At 44.2% G+C, this 26581-nt stretch overlaps 1 protein-coding gene across 1 annotated transcript in view; it reads left to right on the top strand.

Moving 5' to 3' along the window:
* Window positions 1–26581, top strand: part of LOC138373091 (uncharacterized) — an 81849-nt gene that overhangs the window by 9992 nt on the left and 45276 nt on the right. Inside the window, exons 2-3 of the mRNA XM_069339116.1 lie at window positions 15995–16093; window positions 18792–18890. Coding sequence (XP_069195217.1) covers window positions 15995–16093; window positions 18792–18890 — 198 coding nt within the window. The remainder of the gene's footprint in view (window positions 1–15994; window positions 16094–18791; window positions 18891–26581) is intronic.

Genomic DNA, 26581 nt, shown 5'->3' with positions numbered 1-26581 from the left:
TGCAGGGAAAGACGAGGTCAGGTGGGACCTAGGTATGTTGTGAAGTAAAAGTGAAAGAATAGAGCAGTGGCTCTTCTGGCTGGTGTGTGCCAATCACATTACATAAAACTAGTAATACAAACTAAATAACACTACAACTGACCACTTTACAACGTGAGAGCTGCGGGTAAAGTCCAAGAATGAAAAACTGTTAATATTTACTGTAACAAAATGACTTTAATAACAAACAAATAATCCCTTATCAACTTGGCGTTACCACAATATAAAATGCAAAAGAAATATAAACATGTGACAGTTACGTTAATGGCAAAAGAGAGGAGCAAAACATTACAATGTACAATACCTATACACATCTACCGTTTCCTGGGAAGGCTACAGTAGATGTTACTGCTGAGACCACTAAGAGTATTCTGAGGTCTGGCCGGTGGTGAGCTGCTTATATATGTGGCCAGGCATAGAGAAGATAGCGTTAATCTGCAGGTAACTATCGCCAGCAGTCTTAAACAAGCCGTTCAGCTGGTCGATCTGCGAGTGGAGTTGGCCGAAGACAGCAGGTGTCCAGGTGTCTCGGGTACTTGAGGGTGGAGGGAAGTGGTGTCATGTCTAGACACAGGCATCTGAGCATGTATTGTTGTTGTTGTTGTTGATGTTGATAAATAAGCGGTAAAAGAATAGGCAGAAACTACTGCCAAAGCTGGAGATTATCATACAAATATCTTTAGGGCTTACTCTCTCTGTCAGTGCAAAGCCATAATTAACATTAATTAGTGTATAGTGCTGGGAGAGACTGGTGACAGTTCCAGGTACATCATGTCGGGAGGGACTGGTGACAGTTCCATTTGCATCATGATGGGAGAGATTGGTGACAGTTCAAGGTACATCATGCTAGGAGACTGGTGACAGTTCCAGGTACATCATGCTAGGAGACTGGTGACAGTTCCAGGTACATCATGCTAGGAGACTGGTGACAGTTCCAGGTACATCATGCTAGGAGACTGGTGACAGTTCCATGTACATCATGCTGGGTGAGACTGGTGACAGTTCCAGGTACATCATGCTGGGAGTGACTGGTACAGTTCCTGGCACATCATGCTGGAAGAGACTGGTGACAGTTCCATGTACATCATGCTGGGCGAGACTGTTGAAAGTTCCAGGTACATCATGCTGAGAGAGACTGGTGACAGTTCCATGTACATCATGCTGGGAGAGACTGGTAACATTTCCATGTACATCATGCTAGGAGAGATTGGTGATAGTTCCATGTACATCATGCTGGGAGAGACTGGTTACAGTTCCAGGTACATCATGCTGGGAGAGATTTTTGAAAGTTCCATGTACATCATGCTGGGAGAGACTGGTGACAGTTCCATGTACATCATGCTGGGAGAGACTGGTGACAGTTCCATGTACATCATGCTGGGAGAGACTGGTAACATTTCCATGTACATCATGCTAGGAGAGATTGGTGACAGTTCCATGTACATCATGCTAGGAGAGACTGGTGACAGTTCCTGGTACATCATGCTGGTAGATATTGGTGACAGTTTCAGGTCTATCATGCTGGGAGAGAATGTTGACAGTTCCATGTACATCATGCTAGGAGAGATTGTTGACAGTTCCAGGTCTATCATGCTGGGAGAGAATGGTGACAGTTCAATGTACATCATGCTAGGAGAGATTGGTGACAGTTCCAGGTATGTCATGCTGGGAGAGACTGGTGACACTTTCATGTATATCTTGTCAAGAGAGATTGGTGACAGTTCCCTGTACATCATGCTGGGAGAGAATGGTGACAGTTCCATGTACATCATACTGGGAGAATCTGGTGACAGTCCTAGGTACATCATGCTGGGAGAGACTGGTGACAGTTCCATGTACATCTGTTACGGCCTTACTGGGGAGTAACAGGGTTCTTTTCTGGTGTTATTAGAATTCGGGAATCCGGCCCCAAGCCAGTAGAGGCTTTCAATGGATGTGTTCCATAACGCAAGTTAAATTAAAGGGGGAGGGATACACATGCTCTGATTTATATATATATATATATATATATATATATATATATATATATATATATATATATATATTAACCATCACCATAAATAAATATATAAACAATCATACGGGGGGTTACTCTGAAGACACAGGATGCTCTACGGTGCGCACTTTGAGTAGCCCTGGTTCTCTTCTTTGGCCCACGATGAATCCTCTTGGATTCTCTCGGCGAATCTACCTTGGCCACTGGCCAGCCAAATCAGTCCCACTGGGTGCTCCGTCGTGGAGGTCTTCAACCACAATCCAGCCTGTAGCTGGCAGGTTCCGATCAGCTCCGCTGTGTAGGCCACTCCACGACCGATACTAGGGTTGCGAGCCCTAGGCAGGAGCCTCGTGTAATTCCGCTGATCACTCTCCTCTCTCAGCACCACAGTGGCTAGTCTCTTCTACCAGCCAGCCCCGGATAAGGCGACCCTTGATACTGCCATGTCACAGGCAGGCTAACACTCTCAGCAGTGTTCGTCCGAGGGTGACTCACAGCTTCTTCAGCAAACTCGTGGAGAGACCTTGGCTGCCTTGGGTAGACTGATCCATCGTCCAATACAGCAGTCCCAGGTCGACTCTGCAATCAGACACGTCATTAATACTGGGACTAGGGAACCTCACTTACAGGCTTAGACAGAAACGTCCACCTATCCACTCCATAGATGGCGTTGCTGTCTAAGCGCCACCTCACCAGAGGTCAGCAGCGGCTATGTTACGAGCTGATTAAGACAGGAATCCAGCACCTGTGGCCAGTATATCCCGTCCTCACTAGATGGCGTCGTCCATTTGGAGGGGTTTTCGGGAGCGGACTCATAGATGGCGTTGTCGTCACTGCTCCATGCTACGACGCTAGACTCGGGTCCGTAACACCTCCCTACCAAAAAGAATTTGGTTTGGGTTTCTATAAAAGAGGAAACAAACCAAATTAGTGCGAGGGTACAACTCCAAATGGACTCACATAAACTATGAACTGGAGTGGCGAGGATGTCTTGTCCGAAAAACTGTCCTAATGAGAGACTCTGGCATAAAAGAAACTTGAAGATGTAAGGCAATGACCTGCCTGATGTCACTTCCCATACCTTCACTGGGACGTCAAGCAGGGGCATAATTTCACGTGCCTCGAGTAAGGATCGGTATAGACGCGATCTGGGGTGAATCGACACTTCCCTGTTTCGTGGCACCGTTGATGGCTGGTCACAGACGGCATTTCTGGTACAGGTCTGGTAGTCCTTCAGGGAGACGGGAACCTGGAATACAGGGGTCTGATAATTTAGAGTGACAGCGATAGTTAAATCAGTACTCACAGCATACGCACCTACTAGGCCCACACCTAGTCCCAACAGAGCTGCTTGTACATCGAAGATGGTGTTCGCTCTGCTACCGTCAGGTCGACCAACGTTCCGCATAACGCTGCATCCAGGCTCAGCAATCACGCGGGGGGGGGGGGGGGGGGGGGGGGGTCTCAACCTGTCGGAAACAGTTACTCATAATGTCATTACTCCCACCTCCTGTATCTACCATCACCTTCCAGGTCCCTTCTTTGACTGCAACACTCACAGTGCACGTCTCTAATCCCAGGGATCTCTTTGCGATGTTCATGGGAGCCATCATCTGTCGGGTCGTCCACTGGTCCTTACTGAGAACACACACGGGAACAAAAAATACCGTTAAGAAACATTTGGTTAACTTAGGGATAAGTTTCATGAGCCTGTAATGTCCATAGCCGGCTATATCCATTAGCTTCGTTTGGACCGAAGAGGGCACTAGAACCTTTGCACATACCTCACATACCTCTGGCGTCTGGGGAATCTCTGGCCGGTTCAATGAACGTTGTACCTTGCCATACCACAAGTACTCAGGTGCCTTCAATCCAGACTCTGGGGTATCCGTGGGTGTTTGTACACGAGGCCTCTCTTCTCGCTCAGTCGCATCTGTCATCATAACCTCATGCTTCTTGTCGGGAGAAGAATCAGGAGACTCTGCTAGAATGCTGTCGATCTGTGGGTGAGAGGAAGGATTAAACATCTTATCTAATTCCATGTCTGTCTGTACCTGGATATTATCATTTCCAGCTGTTACCTCGGACCTTGCTGTTCCGGCTGACTCGTCCACAACCTTGAGATGTTTGTAGTCCCAACCTGTCACTAAGTCGTTGGCTAGTATCACGTCAATCGCAGCTATAGGCAAGGTATCAACTACTGCCAACACACATGTGCCGCTGAAGTAAGGCGAGTCTAGATGTACCGGCACTAAGGGGGGCAAGGTACCACGTCCTAGGAAACCCAACCAGGACAACCTTTTGTCTCCCGTCCACACTCACTCCCTCGGGTAACAATTTTCTCATGATCAGGGACTGGGCTGCTCCACTATCTCTGAGCACTACAACTGATCTACCAGTATGATCACTCGTTACATTCCCGCTTGAAGTGTGAGGGGCAAACACTCCTGGTCCTTCCTGATTAGTCATCAGAGACTGGGTTCCTACTGGTGGTGTCACACAGCCCATCAACATCACCTCCCTACGTGGGCCGCTACCTCTTCTGCCTCGGCACATAGCAGCTACATGCCCTTTCTGCCCACAAGTCCAGCACACCATATTCCTCCTCGGACTCCGGTGTTTAGGACTGTTAGGACTAGTCCTTCAAGGGCTACTTGGGGGCGTCTTCTTTGCGCTTTGCGGGAGGGGTCTCTCCTCTTCCTGACGAGGCTTGCCAAACAGACGTGGGTAATTCCTCGGGACATACTTAGTGGAAGGCCTATGCGTTAAGATGTACTCTTCAGCCATGGTGGCTGCCGCACTTAAGGTCTCTACCTGTTGTTCCTCTAAGTACGTCTTTAGATCACCAGACAGACAGTCTCTGAAGTCCTCTAACAGTATGAGTTGCTCGAGGTCTTCTTTGGTCTCCACCTTCCGAGAGGCACACCACTCCTGGAAAAGCAGTTCCTCGATGGTCGCGAATTCGGTGAACGTGTGCTCCGAGGTCTTTTTCAGGTTTCTAAACTTCTGCCTGTAAGCCTCAGGTACTAATTGGTAAGCCATGAGCACTACCTTCTTCACCTTGTCGTAATCGCCGGAGTCATCAAGGGACAACGTGGAGTAGGCGATTTGGGCCTTCCCAGTCAAGACGGACTGTATCATGATGGCCCAATTCTCCTTTGGCCACTCCAAAGAGGCTGCGACTTTCTCGAAGGCCGCGAAGAACTTCGAAACTTCCTTCTCGTTGAACTTCGGGACCATTTTGATGTTCCTTACCGGATCGAAAATACTTGTGTCCGTTGTTTGCCTCCGACCACCTAATCGCAATACTTCTAGCTCATGTTGTCTCTCTTTTTCCTCTCTGTCTCGTCGTTCTTGCCTGTCTCGCTCTTCTCTCTCTCGTTTCTCTTCTCTTTCTCGCTCTTCTCTTTCTCGTTTCTCTTCTCTTTCTCGCTCTTCTCTTTCTCTTTCTCGCTCTTCTCTTTTTTCTTCTCTTTCTAGTTCTAAACGCCTCATCTCTAATTCTTTTTCTTGTCTCTCTCTTTCTATTTCTAATTTTTTCCATTCTATCTCACGATTTATTTCCAAGGCACGTAATTTGACAGTCAGCAAGCTTATATTCAGCTCACCTGCATCGCTTTCAATGTCACTGCCCTTATCTTCCTTTTCAGTGGAAGCTATCTCCTCACTCTCCTTTATACTATGTGCCTTGCTTTCCTGTTTCTCCTCGGCCTTCAAATGCCGGTGAACCTTGGACAAGATCTCCACACGGGAATCACTGGCACGTATCTTTATCTCCAGATAGGCACTCACTAATACAAGTTCTGGTTTTCCCAGATATTTCAATCTGGCAAGACAGTCCTCGTTGTTCAGAAAGGCCTGAACATCGTCCAGATCGTCGATGGTCGCTTTTTCTGCCATTGTCACTTAGATGGAGCACTAGCACTTAACACACCGCTTTCACTTTAGCACTTAACGCACCAAGCACTTCACTTGCCACTGTTGCACGTAATTACTCCGGGCACCGCACTACGCAATATTGCGCTTAATCACAGCGAGCACCGCACTCTACAATATTGCACTGAATCACACCGAGCACCGCACAGGACGTATAACGTCCTAATAGTTACAAACAGGGGGAATTATTTACAGGGGATTGCGCTACTTCACCACCCCTGTCAAACTTACTTGACATGGGGGTCGGATCCCGCTGGGGATGCCAATTATGTTTCGGCCCTACTGGGGCGTAACCGGGTTCTTTTCTGGTGTTATTAGAATTTGGGAATCCGGCCCCAAGCTAGTAGAGGCTTTCCAGGGATGTGTTCCGTAACGCAAGTTAAATTAAAAGGGGAGGGATACACATGGTCTGATTTATATATATATATTAACCATCACCATAAATAAATATATAAACAGTCACACAGGGTTATCTTATCTTGAGATGATTTTGGGGCTTTTAGTGTCCCCGCGGCCCGGTCCTCGACCAGGCCTCCACCCCCAGGAAGCAGCCCGTGACAGCTGACTAACTCCCAGGTACCTATTTACTGCTAGGTAACAGGGGCATTCAGGGTGAAAGAAACTTTGCCCATTTGTTTCTGCCTCGTGCGGGAATCGAACCCGCGTCACAGAATTATGAGTCCTGCGCCTATCCACCAGGCTACGAGGCCCCCCACCAGGCTACGAGGCCCCCCTCCTCGTTATATAACCCCCCCCCCCCCAGGGGGTTATAAATACACAAATGTACAGAGTTGTCTTCCTCTGAAGACACAGGATGCTCCACGGTGCGCACTTTGAGTAGCCCTGGTTCTCTTCTTTGGCCCACGATGAATCCTCTTGGATTCTCTCGGCGAATCTACCCTGGCCACAGGCCAGCCAAATCAGTCCCACTGGGTGCTCCGTCGTGGAGGCCTTCAACCACAATCCAGCCTGTAGCTGGCAGGTTGCGAGCCGTAGGCAGGAGCCTCGTGTGATTCCGCTGATCACTCTCCTCTCTCAGCACCACAGTGGCTAGTCTCTTCCACCAGCCAGTCCCGGATAAGGTGACCCCTGATACTGCCACGTCACAGGCAGGCTAACACTCTCAGCAGTGTTCGTCCAGGGGTGACTCACAGCTTCTTCAGCAAACTTGTGGAGAGACCTTGGCTGCCTTCGGTAGACTGATCCATCGTCCAATACAGCAATCCCAGGTCGACTCTGCAATCAGACACGTCATTAATACTGGGACTAGGGAACCTCACTTACAGGCTTAGACACAAACGTCCACCTATCCACTCCATAGATGGCGTTGCTGTCTAAGCGCCACCTCACCAGAGGTCAGCAGCAACTATGTTACGAGCTGATTAAGACGAGAATCCAGCACCTGTGGCCGGTATATCCCGTCCTCACTAGATGGCGTCGTCCATTTGGAGGGGGTTTCTGGAGCGGACTCATAGATGGCGTTGTCGTCACTGCTCCGTGCTACGACGCTGGACTTGGGTCTGTAACAACATCATGCTGGGAAAGACTGAAGACAGTTCCAGGTACATCATGCTGGGAGAGACTGGTGACAGTTCCAGGCACATCATGCTGGGAGACTGATGACAGTTCCATGTGCATCATGCTCGCAGAGACTGGTGACAGTTCCTGACATCATACTGGGAGAGACTGGTGACAGTTCCTGGCACATTATGCTTGGAGACTGGTGACAGTTCCAAGCACACCATGCTGGGAGACTGGTGACAGTTCCAGGCACATCATGTTGGGAGACTGGTGAAATTTCCAGGTACATCATGCTGGGAGAGACTGGTGATAGTTCCATGTACATCATGTTGAGAGAAACCAGGTGACAGTTCCTGGCACATCTTGCTAGGAGAGACTGGTGACAGTTCCATGTACATCATGCTGGGAGAGAGAGGTGACAGTTCCAGATATATCATGCTAAGAGAGACTGGTGACAGTTCCATGTACATCATGCTAATAGAGACTGGTGACAGTTCCATGTTAATTATGCTGGGAGAGACTGGTGATAGTTCCAGGTACATCATGCTGGGAGAGATTGGTGACAGTTCCATGTACATCATGCTGGGAGACTATTGACAGTTCCAGGTACATCATGCTGAGAGAGACTGACGACAGTTCCAGGTACATCATGCAAGGAGTGACTGGTGACAGTTCCTGGCACATCATGCAGGAAGAGACTGGTGACAGTTCCATGTACATCATGCTGGGAGACTTGTGACAGTTCTATGAACATCATGCTGGGAGAGACTGGTTACAGTTCCAGGTACATCATGCTAGGAGAGATTGGTGACAGTTCGAGGTATATCATGCTGGGAGAGAATAGTGGCAGTTGCAGGCACATCATGCTGGGAGACTGGTGACAGTTCCAGGCACATCATGTTGGGAAACTGGTGACAGTTGCAGGCACATCATGCTAGGAGAGTTTGGTGACAATTCCAGTTACGTCATGCTTGGAGAGACTGGTGACACTTTCATGTAGATATTGCTAAGAGAGATTGGTGACAGTTCCATGTACATCATGCTGGGAGAGACTGGTGACAGTTGCAGGCACATCATGCTGGGAGACTGGTGACAGTTTCAGGCACATCATGTTGGGAAACTGGTGACAGTTGCAGGCACATCATGCTGGGAGACTGGTGACATTCCAGGTACATCATGCTGGGAGAGACTGGTGACAGTTCCTGGTACATCATGCTGGGAGAGACTGGTGACAGTTCCATGTACATCATGCTGGGAGAGACTGATGACAGTTGTATATACATCATGATGGAACAGACTGGTGACAGTTCGAGGTACATCATGCTGAGAGAGACTGGTGACAGTTCCATGTACATCATCCTGGTAGAGACTGGTGACAGTTCCATGTTCATCATGCTGAGTGAGACTGGTGACACTTCGATGTACATAATGCTGGGAGAGACTGGTAACAGTTCCAGGTACATCATGCTGGGAGAGAGTGCTGAGAGTTTCAGGTACATCATGCTGGGAGAGACTGGTGACAGTTCCTGGTACATCATGCTGGGGATGACTGGTGTCCGTTCCAGGTACATCGTGTTAGGAGAGACTGGTGATAGTTCTATATACATCATGCTGAAAGTGACTGGTGACAGTTCCATGGACATTTTGCTGGGAAAGACTGATGACAGTTCCTGGTACATCATGCTGGGAGAGACTGGTGACAGTTCCTATCACATCATGCTGGGAGAGACTGGTGACAGTTCCTTGTACATCATGCTAAGTGAGAATGGTGACAGTTCCATGTACCTCATGCTGAGTGAGACTGGTGACAGTTCCAGGTACATAATGCTGGTAGAGACTGGTGACAGTTCCATGTACATCATGCTGGGAGAGATTGGTGACAGTTCAAGGGACATCATGCTGGGAGAGACTGGTGACAGTTCCAGGTACATCAAGATGGGAGAGACTGGTGACAGTTAAATGTACATCATGCTGGGAAAGACTGGTGACAGTTTCTTGCACATCATGCTTGGAGAGACTGGTGACATTCTAGGTACATCTTGATGGGAGAAACTGTGACAGTTCCATGTACATGATGCTCGGAGACACTGGTGACAGTTCCATGTACATCATGCTAGGAGAGATTGGAGACATTTCCAGGTCTATCATGCTGGGAGAGACTGGTGACAGATCCAGGCACATTATGCTGGGAGACTGGTGACAGTTCCATGTACATCATGCTGGGAAAGACTGAAGACAGTTTCAGGTATATAATGCTGGGAGAGACTGGTGACAGATCCAGGCACATTATGCTGGGAGACTGGTGACAGTTTCATGTGCATCATGCTTGGAGATACTGGTGACAGTTCCTTGGCATCATGCTGGGTGAAACTTATGACAGTTCCTGTCACATTATGCTGGGAGACTGGTGACAGTTCCAGGCACATCATGTTGAGAGACTGGTGACAGTTTCAGGTACATCATGCTGGGAGAGACTGGTGACATTTCCAGGTACATTATGCTGGGAGAGACTGGTGACAGTTCCAGGTACATCATGCTTGGAAAGACTGGTGACAGTTCCATGTACATCATGCAAGGAGAGACTGGTTGCAGTCCAGGTACATCATCCTGGGAGAGACTGGTGACAGTTCCATGTACGTCATGCTGGGAGAGACTGGTGACAGTTCTATGTACATCGTGATGGAAGAGACTGGTGACAGTTCCATGTACATCATGCTGAGTGAGACTGGTGATATTTCTATGTACATCTTGCTGGGAAAGACTGGTGACAGTTCCAGGTACATCATGCTGGGAGTGACTGTTGACAGTTCTATGTACATCATGCTGGGAGAGACTGGTGACAGTTCCATGTACATCATGCTGGGAGAGACTGGTAACAGTTCCATGTACAGTTATGCAACCATTACTGGGTTGGCATGTTGGTGGTCTACAGGTGCGGGTTGCTTCAATCATAATACTGGGCCTGTTAGCAAATAGCCACCTGTAGATGGTAACAAGTTCATTCCCTGTTTTTCTTCCTGTCCTTTGATAAACCTATGGTAGACATCTGATCCCATAAGGATTCCAATATTGGAGAGTTCGTCTGACCGGATTTTGTCAGCCAATTTGATTCCCTTTTCTTCCAGGAATTTTGCTGTTGTTCCTAGACCATATACATACAGGTCTGATGGTAATCTATCTAATACAAGAGCTTGTATCGTGTGAACATAACCGCCTAAACGTACTTTTGGTTGTATTACCTTGAACACTCGCGTAACATTCCTGAGTAAGTCAGGAATCCTGCTATGTCTATTCGTGTCTCTCATACAGGTTTGAGTTTCAAGGCATCTACCAACTCCTTTGAGATAAAAGTCATTTGTGATCCTTGGTCAAATAATCCACGTATGGTGATCTTGGACTTTCCATTTTAATGATCAATTGAGCAGTGGGTAGAGCTGATTTATGATCAGACCTTGTTGAGAAGACACTTACGTCAGGTAATACGGTACAAAGCTGTACTGAAGCAGAAGTTCCTTCCTCCACCTGTGGTTTGGGAGACTTTGTATTTGAGTCCCCACAAAGTGCTGTATGGTGTTGACCCTTATGGCATCTTTTACAGGTGCGTATTTGAGTTGCACATGTATCGGGATTATGTGACCTTATACACCTGGTGCATTTACGTAACTCCTTGAGTCGCTTTACGCGTGAAGCACGATCGGGGTAAGCTTTGCCGTTGTACATGGTGTGTTCTTCACAGAACACACATGGCCTCCAGACATTAATAGCATCTTGGGGAGTCACCGTTTTGGGTGACACATTAACTGTAGGTTTGGAGGGACCCACTGCATATGTGCCCATATTGTCTTTTTTCCACTTTGGGGAAGGGGAAGTTGTTTTAGATTTATTTGGAGTACTGTTTGTGCTCTGTTGTTTACTATTAATAGTTAAAGAAGGTTTAGATGTGTGCTTTTCCATCTGTTTTATCTCGTTGTCTTTGTATTACGGAACGAAAACCTTCGGTTATCTCCTTTACTCTCAAAGAAGATTTGTTATATAAGACAAACAACTTATCCAGTACGTCACTGGGTAATTTGCATTTCAAATGGGCTTGGATTATCCAGTCCAATTCCTCTAAATTTACCTTATTTTTAAGTGCCTTGAGCATGGACTCAAGCTCCAATCTAAAGGCTTGGAGTGAGTCAGCTGTTTCATCTGGAGGGTTAATATCAACAGCTTCTGGGTTAGAAGTCTGATAGTCCTTTCTGGCTTAGCATAATTATCCTTAAGGAGCTGTACTGCATTATCGTACCCATCATCAGTAAAGGTCAAATTACAGACAACTTTTTAACACTTCATCCTTTAAGACATCTTGCAAATATGTCAATTTTGTTGTCTTTGCTAAATTGGCATTAGAATCCACAGAATCGACAAATTTGTTCCAGAAGTTGTCCCAGCTCTCGTCCTCTGTACCAGAGAAAGTTGGGAGACTGAGTGATGGTAATTTGACTTCTGGTTGCGTCGTGTTTTGGGAAGCTGTGGCTGCAATGTTTGTAGTGGCCTTGTGTATGGTTATTAAATTGTCAAAGTGCTGTAACTTTGTATGTATAGTATCTTCGTAATCTGCGTTTTCTTGTACTACAGCGTCCATTGCCTCTTCATCGATGTTGGTAGTAGCAAGTATATCCTGATATTTCAGGATTTGTATTTGTACATGCTGATATTTGATCAGTGCAACCTTATAATGGCCTTCCAGTTCTACATAATCAACTGGAGTTTGATTACATAAATCCTCACATTTTTTGATCTGTCGGGTTAAGTGGCCCTTCATTCCAGTGTGGGTCGCTTTTACATTTTTTGCAGTAGACATAATGGCTGTATTTGCTAGCCGTGTTGCAGATGTACTAGTGCTAACCCTTGTTGAACTTTGATTTGGACTGTTTCTAGCACTTGAGCTAGAGCTGCTAGTTTCCGAACTAGAGCTGTTTATCATTTAAAAAAATACCCTATATAATCGTACACACTATAATTTGAGTGGTAACCTTGTATCAATGATGGATTTACTTCAAGTTAGCCCTTCAATATCACTCATAGTTGGCACAGAGACACAGATTAACACTCAAAGGTGAAATGATTATAGTTAAATTATTACTATAGTTATGGTAATATTATGTAGACAACACAACTTGGGTTGTCATGAATACTGCATAAAAATATGTGCTTGCTAGGTAGTAATATATGTTCAACTCTAGACAAGTGTAAAATTCTTACCCTTACACCAGGTTAGCACAATAAATTAGACTAGGTTGCTGTACAACACCAGCCTAAAATGTCTTACCCTTGTGCAAGAATTAGTTGTAAATAACGTGACATGCAGTAATTGTTACAGTAATGGTGCAATATTAAAAAGTAATGTTTAAATAAACACTTAAAATTATAAAATCATAAACATTTATGGGTAAATTAGCCTCTTATCAACCTCTTGTAATGAAAATGCACAATTGTTCTTTTGGTACAGTCCTCGGAACAATAATAGTGCTTGTTGTAAGTTCTGTTCACTATTAGCCGAGATTGGAAAGGTTAGGCAAGAAAAATGTAAAATGTATAGCAGTGTCTTCTTGCTATAATTAATGTATACGTAAATATTGTGTAAATATTGCACTAATGTTTATATAGATCCTAATCGGGATCTTGAATCTAGGTTTAAAGGACCATAATTTATGTGGGAAAATCTTAGCAAGCATTAATTGTTTTTATTCTGTGAATATTCAAATATTTATTTATTTTTTAATTGACTTTAATAATATATTATTTTTATTTGATTATTTTTCTTCTGAGTTCTTAGTAAGTTAGTTAGTTAGTTGTGAGTGGACTGTATATACTGATTCAGCTGCTAGAACTTATCACACAATTGCGGGGACAATTTGTAGCTTAAACCACTTTGAGGTGGCTCCTTCATAAACCACAAATTGTTTACCTAGTCTTTGATGTATAAATTATAAATCATACCACATATGGTGATCTAATCTACTATTGTTACAGCAAATTAAATTAATAACTACTAATACTATGTCTACAATATTGAACAAAAGGGCCTTAACTGTTCCTGTTGATGGGGCCTGCTAAGGCTGAGTATTTGTAGCATCAAATAAGGGTGTGGCCCTGTGCCTCTGAGTGCCACTTAATGGTGGCTGTCTGGAAGCCTACAAGGCTTGATGGACAGCTATTGGCTGCATTCCCTATAATTATGTTGGGAGCCAGCTGTCTGCTTCAGTAGCTTCCCTCACAATTACCTGTTTGGGATGTAAGGAATTAATAATGGTTCCCTAAACATATAAGTACAGGTATGACATGGAATAAGAGGAGCTGTGTAATGTAGAGTACGTACGTGTTAGGGATTTTCATCCCACAGTATAACCGCCTACCTATTTATGTTATATAAAATGGCCAGAATATATATACAAAATACTTGGTAAGACAGATACTGGTGTTGCTGTGGTTGTTGAGAGGCTGTTGTGCTGGTTACTCGCTTGTTGACACGTAGTCTGGGTGTCTAACATGTTATACCAGCTCACATGGAGGGAGCCATATCTACAGTGTGTTGGTTTGTTATGATTCTAGTCTACGTGACGACGCTCTAAGGAAGACGACCTCAAATTTATTTATTTATTTATGTATGCATGTACAAGAAGGTACATTGGGATTGTGAGGATACATAATATGGTAATTACAATCTTGTAAAGCCACTAGTACGCGCAGCGTTTCGGGTATTGGTCCTTAATCTAAGAAAATTTTAAGTAGGTAAATACATGCAAAATTTAAAAAAAATTATAACAGTTACAAGGCAAGAAAAAAAAGATGAGAGAAAATTGTAGGTATATTAAAGCACATAGGTAGCTCAGATTGATTGCAATGACAGCGTGAATGGTAGTTGACAAAAATTGGTAGGCACAATACAGCATATGGCTAGCACATAAATGAAGACAGCAATGAACACAATGATAAGGTTGTTTGGTTAAATACATAAAAATTAGGAGATTGGGTAACACTAGGTACAGAGCAAATTTAAAGCTCAGTGTAGGAAACTAAGAAGATGAAATTAGGTACTTTTTGGTTTTGCTTTTAAAGAAGGCAAAAGTTTGACAGCTTTTCAATTCACTAGGGAGTGAGTTCCATAGACTAGGTCCCTTAATTTGCATAGAGTGTTTACACAGATTAAGTTTGACCCTGGGGATATCAAAGAGATATTTATTTCTGGTGTGGTGATAATGAGTCCTATTAAATCTGTCCAGGGAGAGTTTCAGAGCATGGTTGGCATTTAAGAACAGGGTTTTGTAAATGTAGTTGACACAAGAGAATGTGTGGAGGGAGTTAATATTTAGCAAGTTTGGGAATTTAAACAAGGGAGCTGAGTGTTGTCTGAAAGCAGAGTTAGTTATTATTCTGATAGCAGATTTTTGCTGGGTGATGATGGGCTTAAGGAGGTTTGCAGTGGTAGACCCCCATGCACAGATACCATAATTAAGATAGGGGTAGATTAGTGCATAATATAGTGAGAGGAGGGCAGAGTTAGGAACATAATATCTTATTTTAGAGAGTATACCAACTGTCTTAGAGACTTTCTTAGTTATGTGTTGAATGTGGGTGCTGAAATTGAGTCTCTTGTCTAGGAATAGGCCAAGAAACTTGCCATCATTTTTATTACTTATGTTAATGTTGTCTATCTGTAGCTGAATTGCATTTGATGATTTGCTTCCAAATAAGATGTAGTAAGTCTTTTCTATGTTTAATGTTAGTTTGTTAGTTGTCATTCATAAGTGGACTTTTTTTTAATTCATTATTCACAACATTATTTAGTGTATGTGGGTTGAGGTCTGAATAGATAAGGGTAGTATCTCAGCAAACAAAATAGGTTTAAGGATATTAGAGACATTAGGCAGATCGTTTATATATATAAGAAATAGAAGAGGTCCTAAGATACTGCCCTGTGGCACTCCAACGGTAATTGGTAGAGTGGAAGAAGTTGTATCATTGATGGTTACACATTGGTGTTTGTCACTAAGATAGGATCGGATGTAGTCAAGGGCAAGGCCTCGGATTCCATAATGCTGGAGTTTAAGTAAGAGGTAGATGTGATTAACAGTATCAAAGGCGTTTCTTAGGTCAATGAAGAGTCCAATCAATGAAGAGTCCCACCAAATGTTTGGTGGTTCTATTTATGTTTAAGGAATAGAGAGTTAAGCTATATTCCTGTTGTTGGAAATTATATTCAGTGCTAGTGAAGACCTTTTTATTAAGTTTAAACACTAGACTGTTGTTTAAAAAGAGATGAGATATATAATATACGTCTTGTTGTATGACGTCACGGAATACCCATTCTCTTTTTCTTTATGGGGGTAACTTATGTTATTATGTGTGTCGGATTTCCGACAGCTCCTGGCACATCATGTCTGTGGAGAGTGGTGACATTTCAACAATAGAGTAGATATATTAACCTTTCATGTTGTCGTTGTGTGGACGGGGCAGGCAATACGGCGCTGCACGTGGCTGTCAAGATCAAGAACCTGGAGGCTGTCTACGCCCTTCTCCGGTACTGCCAAAACGTCTCCGTCCCCAATAAAAATGGTTTGTTCCGACACTACTTTTGTACAGCTTAAATTTAGGACATATAGCATAAGCCATCTCTTCCTTTTTGTTGTTATCTAAGATTGCTCATCTAAGTGTGACTAGGGAAGAGAGGCCTAGTTCTTCTTGCCCAGCATACTGGGCAAGTCTGTTACACTGTTGCGTTATATTGTGACATTTGTTATGTGATGACTCCCAAGTAAGGCTCGTGGTGTTGACCTTTCCCCCATCCAACTATTGAACTCTTGGCCTCAAGTAAATCACATTTTAAAGTCTTGGGATTGAATGAAAGTCTACGAAAAACCACCAGTATACTGTTGTGAACTTAATCTACATGACACAGTTTATATACAAAATTGAAAAAAACACAACAAAGTTATCCATTAATCAAGTTATCTTAAAACACTAGTCACTGCCGCTAGATGATACACTTGATACACTTGATACACTTGCTAACAGTGACAACTGGCTGCTGACTTCTTGATACACTTGCTAACAGTGACAACTGGCTGCTGACTTCTTGATACACTTGCTAACAGTGACAACTGGCTGCTGACTCCTTGATACACTTGCTAACAGTGACAACTGGCTGCTGACTTCTTGATACACTTGCTAACAGTGATAACCGGCTGCTGACTTCTTGATACACTCGCTAACAGTGACAACTGGCTGCTGACTCCTTGATACACTTGCTAACAGTGACAACTGGCTGCTGACTCTCATTGATACACTTGCAAATAAATGTGTTGAATGGAGGCTTATCGTCTCCACAGGTTAGGACCTTATTCCTCCCCAAAATCAATAATCCTCTAGTTTTCAAAGTCAATGATCAGCGAATTGAAAATTGTAGGCATTACAAATATCTCGGGGTGAATATTAATAGTGACACTGTAAGTGAACTACAGCTTAAGCTTTAAGAAAGGTTAAATCCTCTTAAAACGCTTGCTGGAAAGCACTTTGGTATAACTGTAAAATATGCCAGAATGTTCTACATGATGTTCATCAGGTCACTAGTTGACTACCAAGCCCTATACCTTATTAGTTTTTTTAGCAATAGGCTGAAAGTTTTAGAGAAAATTCAAAATGAAGCCATAATGATAATTCTTGGAGCCCCCCAAGATGCACAAGAATCATCAACATGAGGGAGGAGCTGTAACTCCCAACCATTTGTGAAAGAATAGAGCAGCTCAGTGGTACTTTCTGTGTAAGGGTGATGAGAGATCCAACATCACCCTTATTACTTAGAGAAAAACTGACTAGTGCTGTTTTTGGCCGGAAAGTGTTGCCACCGCACCAGCGGGCAACCTATATGCAAGCTGGTTGAGTAGAAGTGCTGCCAATCTCATTAAGCTGAATATTCCTATTGTATACACCGTAATAGCCAATGATATCCCATTATATGTGTACCCTGAAATACGAGTGTCTTACACGACCATCAGCAAAACGAGCAAGGAAAACCCAGCACTCCTAAAAGCAACCACACTTGAAACCATTGATTCCTTTATATTAACCTTATGGCCTCATAAACACTATGCTTACGCTGATGGGTCTGTTCAAATGTCAACAGGTCGCACTGCAGCAGCCTGTAGAATATACAAAGACATCATATGCACAAATACCACAAATGTGAGACTGAATAACTGGCCTAGCTCCACACATGCAGAATTAGCTGCACTACAACTTGCCACTAACGCACTGAAGAACAGTGAAGGAGTAATTTTCTGTGATTAAAAGTCAACTCTTCAGGCCCTTAAAAACCCAACATACAAAATAGACACTAGGAATGTTGTAACATCCATTATAAACAACAATATTAATGCAAAGAGCAAGAGTTTCAGAGTCTCATTTGTATGGATACCATCTCACATAAGTGTTGTTCAGCACGATAAGAGATAAAGCAGCTAAAACTGTACGTGATAAGCCTGAAATTGAGATGGATATGGGCATTCCAATCTCTGCTTTAAAAACCGCAATATTTCAGGAAATTGGGGTAAAACAGAGGAACAGTCGCTGACATTCGAAGCCCAGAAACAGGAGGATAAGACCTATGACATGTTTAGAACTGAGAACTATATGTACGGGCAGCATTAAATATCCACTAGACAGTGTGACTTTGTAATTGCCAGAATTTGGCTGGGATATCGATTTCTATGGCAGGTGGCTCCAGGTAATGAGTCCCCCAATGGTGAACATTCCAATTGTAAACTATGTGAACAAGAGCTGAGACATACTCTCCAACACTATATCTGTGATTGCCCTGTTGTAAGTGACTTCAGACCAAATGGTATGAGGGACTTTGAGCTCTGTAATTACATCATACACTAAGAAATATTGGAAGATATTCTTGTGCTGTGCCCAGATTTTACCAGTGAAGGCTAATAGATCAGTCTAACATTTCATGTTCTCTCCTAATTCCATGTATAACTAACCATTCTGTGAGATGAGGATATTAGATGAACGTATAGCTAGTTTTTTATCTGCACTGTGTAATCTTTCATAAAGAATAGGGTAGCAGCACATTGTTGTGTATGCCTAAGGGTGTTCACAAAAACAATCAGTAACATTCATATAATATACACATAGTAATTTACAAGTGTGTGTATGTATGGTATTATATCAATAGTCATGCTCAATAGTCATGCAAGGTACAAAACTCATATGATGATTAGTTCCTTTAATGCACAGTCTTTACCTCCAGGAAGTACAGCACTTGATCTCGTCCTTCCTGGAAACTCCACGAGGAAAGACGCTTCAGGCTACCCTAACGACAACTTCCTGAGAGAGCTTCTCTTTCCTCGTAAGTAAACACCATTAATTGTAGGACCAGGCGTGCAGTGACGAGGGTTGGTGCTGACATGGTGACCACCAACCCTCTAACAACAACATGGTGACCACCAACCCTCTAACAACAACATGGTGACCACCAACCCACTAACAACAACATGGTGACCACCAACCCTCTAACAACAACATGGTGACCACCAACCCACTAACAACAACATGGTGACCACCAACCCACTAACAACAACATGGTGACCACCAACCCTCTAACAACAACATGGTGACCACCAACCCTCTAACAACAACATGGTGACCACCAACCCACTAACAACAACATGGTGACCACCAACCCTCTAACAACAACATGGTGACCACCAACCCACTAACAACAACATGGTGACCACCAACCCACTAACAACAACATGGTGACCACCAACCCACTAACAACAACATGGTGACCACCAACCCTCTAACAACAACATGGTGACCACCAACCCTCTAACAACAACATGGTGACCACCAACCCTCTAACAACAACATGGTGACCACCAACCCACTAACAACAACATGGTGACCACCAACCCTCTAACAACAACATGGTGACCACCAACCCACTAACAACAACATGGTGACCACCAACCCTCTAACAACAACATGGTGACTACCAACCCACTAACAACAACATGGTGACCACCAACCCACTAACAACAACATGGTGACCACCAACCCACTAACAACAACATGGTGACCACCAACCCACTAACAACAACATGGTGACCACCAACCCACTAACAACAACATGGTGACCACCAACCCTCTAACAACAACATGGTGACCACCAACCCTCTAACAACAACATGGTGACCACCAACCCTCTAACAACAACATGGTGACCACCAACCCTCTAACAACAACATGGTGACCACCAACCCTCTAACAACAACATGGTGACCACCAACCCTCTAACAACAACATGGTGACCACCAACCCTCTAACAACAACATGGTGACCACCAACCCTCTAACAACAACATGGTGACCACCAACCCTCTAACAACAACATGGTGACCACCAACCCACTAACAACAACATAGTGACCACCAACCCTCTAACAACAACATGGTGACCACCAACCCTCTAACAACAACATGGTGACCACCAACCCACTAACAACAACATGGTGACCACCAACCCTCTAACAACAACATGGTGACCACCAACCCTCTAACAACAACATGGTGACCACCAACCCTCTAACAACTAACAACAAGATGGCCAGTGTTAGGTGCAAGGATTTCGAAGGCTCGTGAACAGCTGAGTAGCCCCTTAAATGCCCCAGAATCGTCCGTGCACAAGATAATTACAGGGAAGAAGGCAAGGAAAGACTATAAGCTTTCTCCAGAATTATATATAGGCACGACATACAACAAACATGTATACAGCTAAGACTAAAATATGTGACCGGTTCAGTCTTTAGGACCAATATCAAACTCAAGGCACAATATAACATGACTTAAGGCAAACACTCCACTAGAGAACACACGTAACTTGAAACACCTAAGATCACTATTCCTATAAACCAAAGTCTTAATGGCTACATTTAACTTAAATAAGCTGAGCTACGCTCGCAGGGGAGGACCTCTAATCTCTACCAACTGTCCCAACACAACTGAGGGAATGTTCCCGCGTTCCGGAACAGGTGCGCTCATAATTACCAACACTCCCGAAGCAATAGGCTTGGGAACTCAAAGATTAACCATATCTCTTTAACCCACAAACATTCACTAAAAATTTCCAAGTACAGTAATGCATGTAATTTACTTGCTCGGTTCCACAGGTAAGACATTGTGTCTACATGCCATATGAGTAGCTTAATTAATAACATGTGGATACTATAGAGTTGTTGGCAGCACTGACCGGCCAGCCTAGATACCTTAGTTAATACAAGGTCTGTTTAAAATACCCATAAAAAAACTAAAGAATAAACATACAATCACATATGATGGGAACATGAATAAGGGATTACAAAAGGTATACTCCTAACTTACTACTGTCATTACACAAGACATTTTAGTAACTTACACTTACGAGTACTTGGCAACAGAAATACCGCATGGCGAACATGTGACCTAACTGACTCAGTCTGCCAAACATAGCATGGTAGTCAACACTGAATAATAATTGTACAGGATCGTAACATACATGTACTTATACAAATTCTTAAACATAGCCGCGTTCAACAGCCTTGTTGACCAGTCCAGCAACGAGGAGGCCTGGTCGATGACCGGGCCGCGGGGACACTAAGCCCCGAAACCATTTCAAGGTAAATTAATTAATATATTTTATTTATTTATTTATGCATATACAAGAAGGTGCATTGGGATTGTGAGGATACATAATATGGTACATAATTACAATCTTGTAAAGCCACTAGTACGTGCAGCGTTTCGGGCAACATCACCTGTGTCCCCTTGTGCATGTGCCCCTTGTGTTAAATAGCCTGTCTTTATCTACCCTATCAATTCCCTTCAGAATCTTGAAAGTGGTGATCATGTCCCCCCTAACTCTTCTGTCTTCCAGCGAAGTGAGGTTTAATTCCCGTAGTCTCTCCTCGTAGCTCATACCTCTCAGCTCGGGTACTAGTCTGGTGGCAAACCTTTGAACCTTTTCCAGTTTAGTCTAATCCTTGACTAAATGTGGACTCCATGCTAGGGTTGCATACTCCAGGATTGGCCAGACATATGTGGTATACAAAGTTCTGAATGATTCTTTACACAAGTTTCTGAATGCCGTTCGTATGTTGGCCAGCCTGGCATATGCCGCTGGTGTTATCCTCTTCATATGGGCTGCAGAAGACAGGTCTGGCGTGATATCAACCCCTCAAGTCTTTTTCTTTCTCTGACTCCTGAAGATTTTCCTCTCCCAGATGATACCTTGTATCTGGTCTCCTGCTCCCTACACCTATCTTCATTACATTACATTTGGTTGGGTTAAACTCTAATAACCGTTTGTTCGACCATTCCTTCAGCTTGTCTAGGTCTTATTTGAAGCCTCAAACAGTACTCTTCTGTCTTAATCCTTCTCATAATTTTGGCATCGTCCGCAAACATTGAGAGAAATGAATCTATACCCTCCGGGAGATCATTTACATATATCAGAAACAAAATAGGACCGAGTACAGAGCCTTGTGGGACTTCACGCCAATCGGAGGTCTCACCCCTCACCATAACTCTCTGCTTCCTATTGTTTAGGTACTCCCTTATCCACTGGAGCACCATACCAGCTACACCTGCCTGTCTCTCCAGCTTATGAACCAGCCTCTTATGCGGTACTGTGTCAAAAGCTTACCGACAATCCAAGAAAATGCAAGCTGCCGAGCCCTCTCTTTCTTGCTTAATCTTTGTCACCTGGTCGAAGAATTCTATTAAGCCTGTCAGGCAAAATTTATCCTCCCTGAACCCATGTTAGCGATTTGTCACGAAGTCTCTTCTCTCCAGATGTGATACCAGGATTTTTCTCACGATCTTCTCCATCACCTTGCATGGTATACAAGTCAAGGACACTGGCTTGTAGTTCAGTGCCTCTTGTCTGTCGTCCTTTTTGTATATTGGGATCACATTCACCGTCTTCCATATTTCTGGTAGGTCTCCCGTCTCCAATGACCTACTATACACTATGGAGAGTGGCAAGCAAAGTGCCTCTGCACACTCTTTCAGTACCCATGGCGAGATCCCATCTGGACCAACAGCCTTTCTGACATCCAGATCCAGCAGGTGTCTCTTGACCTCCTATCTCGTTATTTCGAACCCTTCCAAGGCCGCCTCGTTTACTTCTCTTTCTCCTAGCACAGTGACCTCACCTTGTTCTATTGTGAACACCTCCTGGAACCTCTTGTTGAGTTCTTCACACACCTCTTTGTCATTCTCTGTATACCTGTCCTCGCCTGTTCTAAGTTTCACTAACTGTTCTTTCACTGTTGTTTTCCTTCTGATGTGACTGTGGAGTAGCTTTGGTTCGGTATTGGCTTTGTTTGCTATATCATTTTCATAACTTTTCTCTGCTTCTCTTCTCACCCTGACATACTCATTCCTGGTTCTCTGGTATCTCTCTCCGCTTTCTGGTGTTCTGTTGTTCCGGAAGTTCCTCCACGCCCTTTTGTTCAGTTTCTTTGCTTCCATACATGCCCTATTATACCATGGATTCTTCTTTTGCTTCTCGGATTTTTCCTTTTGGGCCGGGATGTATCTGCTGACTGCCTCCTGACACTTTTGGGTGACATAGTCCATCATATCTTGTACAGACTTAGCGCTGAGGTCTGTGTCCCAAGGTATTTCTGTTAGGAAGCTTCTCATCTCCTCATAATTTCCCTTTCGGTATCCCAGCCTTTTGTTTCCTAGTTCTTTTTTGGGGTAGATAATTCCTAGCTCTACCAGGTACTCAAAGTTCAATACACTGTGATCACTCATTCCCAAGGGTGCTTCCATCTTGACTTTCCTTATATCCCACTCATTTAGGGTAAATATCAAATCAAGCATTGCTGGTTCATCTTCTCCTCTCATTCTTGTTGGTTCCTTGATATGCTGGCTTAGAAAGTTTCTTGTTCCCACGTCCAGCAGCTTAGCTCTCCATGTTTCTGGTCCTACATGCGGGTCTCTGTTCTCCGAATCTATTTTCCCATGGTTGAAGTCTACCATGATTAGTAGTCCACATCCATTCCTGTTAGCAACAGAAGCTGCTCTCTCTGTTATGTTAATGGTGGCCATGTTGTTTCTATCATGTGTAATAATCAACAAAATAAAATCCAGCCCATCAACCGTGAAGAGCTCAGTCCCCCAGGGTACTGTGCTTGCTCCAGTACTTTTTCTCATCCTCATATCGGACATAGACAAGAATACAACCTATAGCACTGTATCATTCTTTGCAGATGACACTAGGATCTTCATGAGAGTAGGCAACATAGAGGACACGGCGAACCTCCAGTCAGATGTAGATCAGATCATTCTATGGGCTACAGAAAATAATATGGTGTTTAACGAAGATAAGTTCCAGCTCATGCGTTATGGAAAAAATGAAAATATAAAAACGGAAACCACGTACAAAACTCAGGCAAATCATAACATAGAACGAAAAGGCAATGTAAAGGATCTGGGTGTACTCATGTCGGAAGACCTTACCTTTAAAGAACGCAATAAAGTAGCCGTCGCAACTGCAAGAAAAATGACAGGTTGGATAACAAGAACTTTTATTGAGCGGCCTCGTATTGAGGAGCTGCCTCGTATGGGCCAATAGGCCTTCTGCAGTTACCTTTGTTCTTATGGTCTTATGTTAACTTTTCACACTAGAGATGCTATACCGATGATGATACTTTTCAAAGCGCTTGTGCTCTCTGGAGTGGAGTACTGCTGCACAATGACAGCACCTTTCAAAGCTGGAGAAATTGCTGACCTGGAGAGCGTGCAGAGATCCTTTACTGCTAGAATCCACTCAGAATCAATAACATCTAAACTATTGGGACTAAAGAGCCTAAAACTGTACTCCCTTGAGCGCAGGCGGGAGAGGTACATTATAATTTACACATGGAAAATATTAGAGGGGCTGGTCCCAAACCTGCACACAGAAATAACATCACATGAGACCAGAAGACATGGCAGGATGTGCAGAATACCCCCGTTGAAAAACAGAGGTGCAACTGGTACTCTGAGAGAGAACTCTATCAACATCAGAGGTCCGAGACTGTTCAACACGCTTCCACTGCACATAAGGGGCATAACTGGCCGACCCCCTCACAGTGTTCAAGAGAGAACTGGATAAGCACCTCCAAAGGATACCTGATCAACCAGGCTGTGACTCATACGTCAGGCTGCGAGCAGCCGCGTCCAACAGCCTGGTTGATCAGTCCGGCAACCAGGAGGCCTGGTCGACGACCGGGCCGCGGGGACGCTATGCCCCGGAAGCACCTCAAGGTAACCTCAAGGTAACCATCATATTCCTGTCTGGGTCTTCTGTCATTTCGTGGTGGATTATATATGACTACGACTATAATTTTTTGCCCTCCAGTTGTTATTGTGCCTGTTATGTAGTCACTGAAACCTTCACATCCCTGAACAACCATCTCCTCAAAATCCCAGCCTTTGTGTGTGTGTGTGTATTTGTGTTTTGTTGAGTAGGTATGCTATTCCATGTGGTGGTGGGGTAAAATATGATTATAAACTCACATACGATAGGAAGACCTTCAGGAGTGAGTGAGGGGCGCCTCCCTCCTGCAGGATGAGAGGGGGGCCGGCATTCAGCAGCAGCAGCAGCATCAGGAGTAGGTCATAAGAGGCTTATCGCGTTCTGTCCATCATCACAGACAGGTGCTTTAATACACACACACACACACACACACACACACACACACACACACACACACACACACACACACACACACACACACACACACACACACACACACACACACACACACACACACACACACACACACACACACACACACACACACACACACACACAAACACAAACACACACACACACACACACACACACACACACACACACACACACACACATACACACACCCCTCACTCCAGTATCCTCTGAGACCCCGTTACCCACCTCACATCTCACGCCCATGGAAAAGCTTCCCCCATCAGCAGAACGCTCACCAAGAAGGGAACATGAGAAGGGACAGAAGAAAGTGAGTCTCAAGGATATGTACACTAACATAGAGAGGATTACAAATAAGACAGATGACCTTGGAGAATGGGTACTTGAAGAAAACCCAGACATAATAGCACGCACAGAAACAAAGCTAACGAAAACCATAACAAACGCAGTGTTTCCACAGGCCTACTGTGTTGTGAGGAAAGAGAGAGAAGGAAGAGGAGGTGGTAGTGTAGCTCTGCTGGTAAGAAAAGGCTGAGATTTTGAGGAAATGGTTATTCAAGGCTGTGAAGGTTTCAGTGACTATATAGCAGGAACAATAGCAGCTGGAGGACAAAAAATTGTAGTCGCAGTCATATATAACCCGCCACCAAATGACAGAAGACCCAGACAGGAATATGATAGAAACAACATGGCCACCATTAACATAATAGAGAGAGCAGCTTCTGTTGCTAACAGGAATGGATCTGGACTACTAATCATGGCAGATTTCAACCACGGGAAGATTGATAGGGAGAACAGAGACCTGCATGGAGGAGCAGATACATGGAGAGCTAAGCTGCTGGACGCGGGAACAAGAAACTTTCTTAGCCAGCATATCAAGAGACCGACAAGAATGAGAGAGGAGGATGAACCAGCTATGCTTGATCTGATATTTACCCTTAATGAATGGGATATAAGGGAGGTTAAGATGGAAGCACCCTTAGGAATGAGTGATCACAGAGTATTGATCTTTGAGTACTTGGTAGAGCTAGGACTTGTCACCCCCCAAAAAGAACTAGAAAATAAAAGACTGGCATACCGAAAGGGGAATTATGAGGGGATGAGAAACTTCCTAAGGGGTATACCATGGGACACAGACCTCAGAGCTAAGTCGGTACATGATATGATGGACTATGTCACCCAAAAGGGTCAGGAAGCAGTAAACAGGTTTATACCGGCCCAAAGGGAAAAGTCCGAGAAGCAAAAGAAGAATCCATGGTTTAACAGGGCATGTATGGAAGCAAAGGTACTGAACAAAAGGGCGTGGAGGAACTTCCGAAAT

This window comes from Procambarus clarkii, chromosome 41 (genome assembly GCF_040958095.1).
Source record: "Procambarus clarkii isolate CNS0578487 chromosome 41, FALCON_Pclarkii_2.0, whole genome shotgun sequence".
NCBI lineage: Eukaryota > Metazoa > Arthropoda > Malacostraca > Decapoda > Cambaridae > Procambarus > Procambarus clarkii.
Note: the sequence above shows the minus strand (reverse complement) of the source record. Positions and strands in the feature narration are given on the sequence as shown.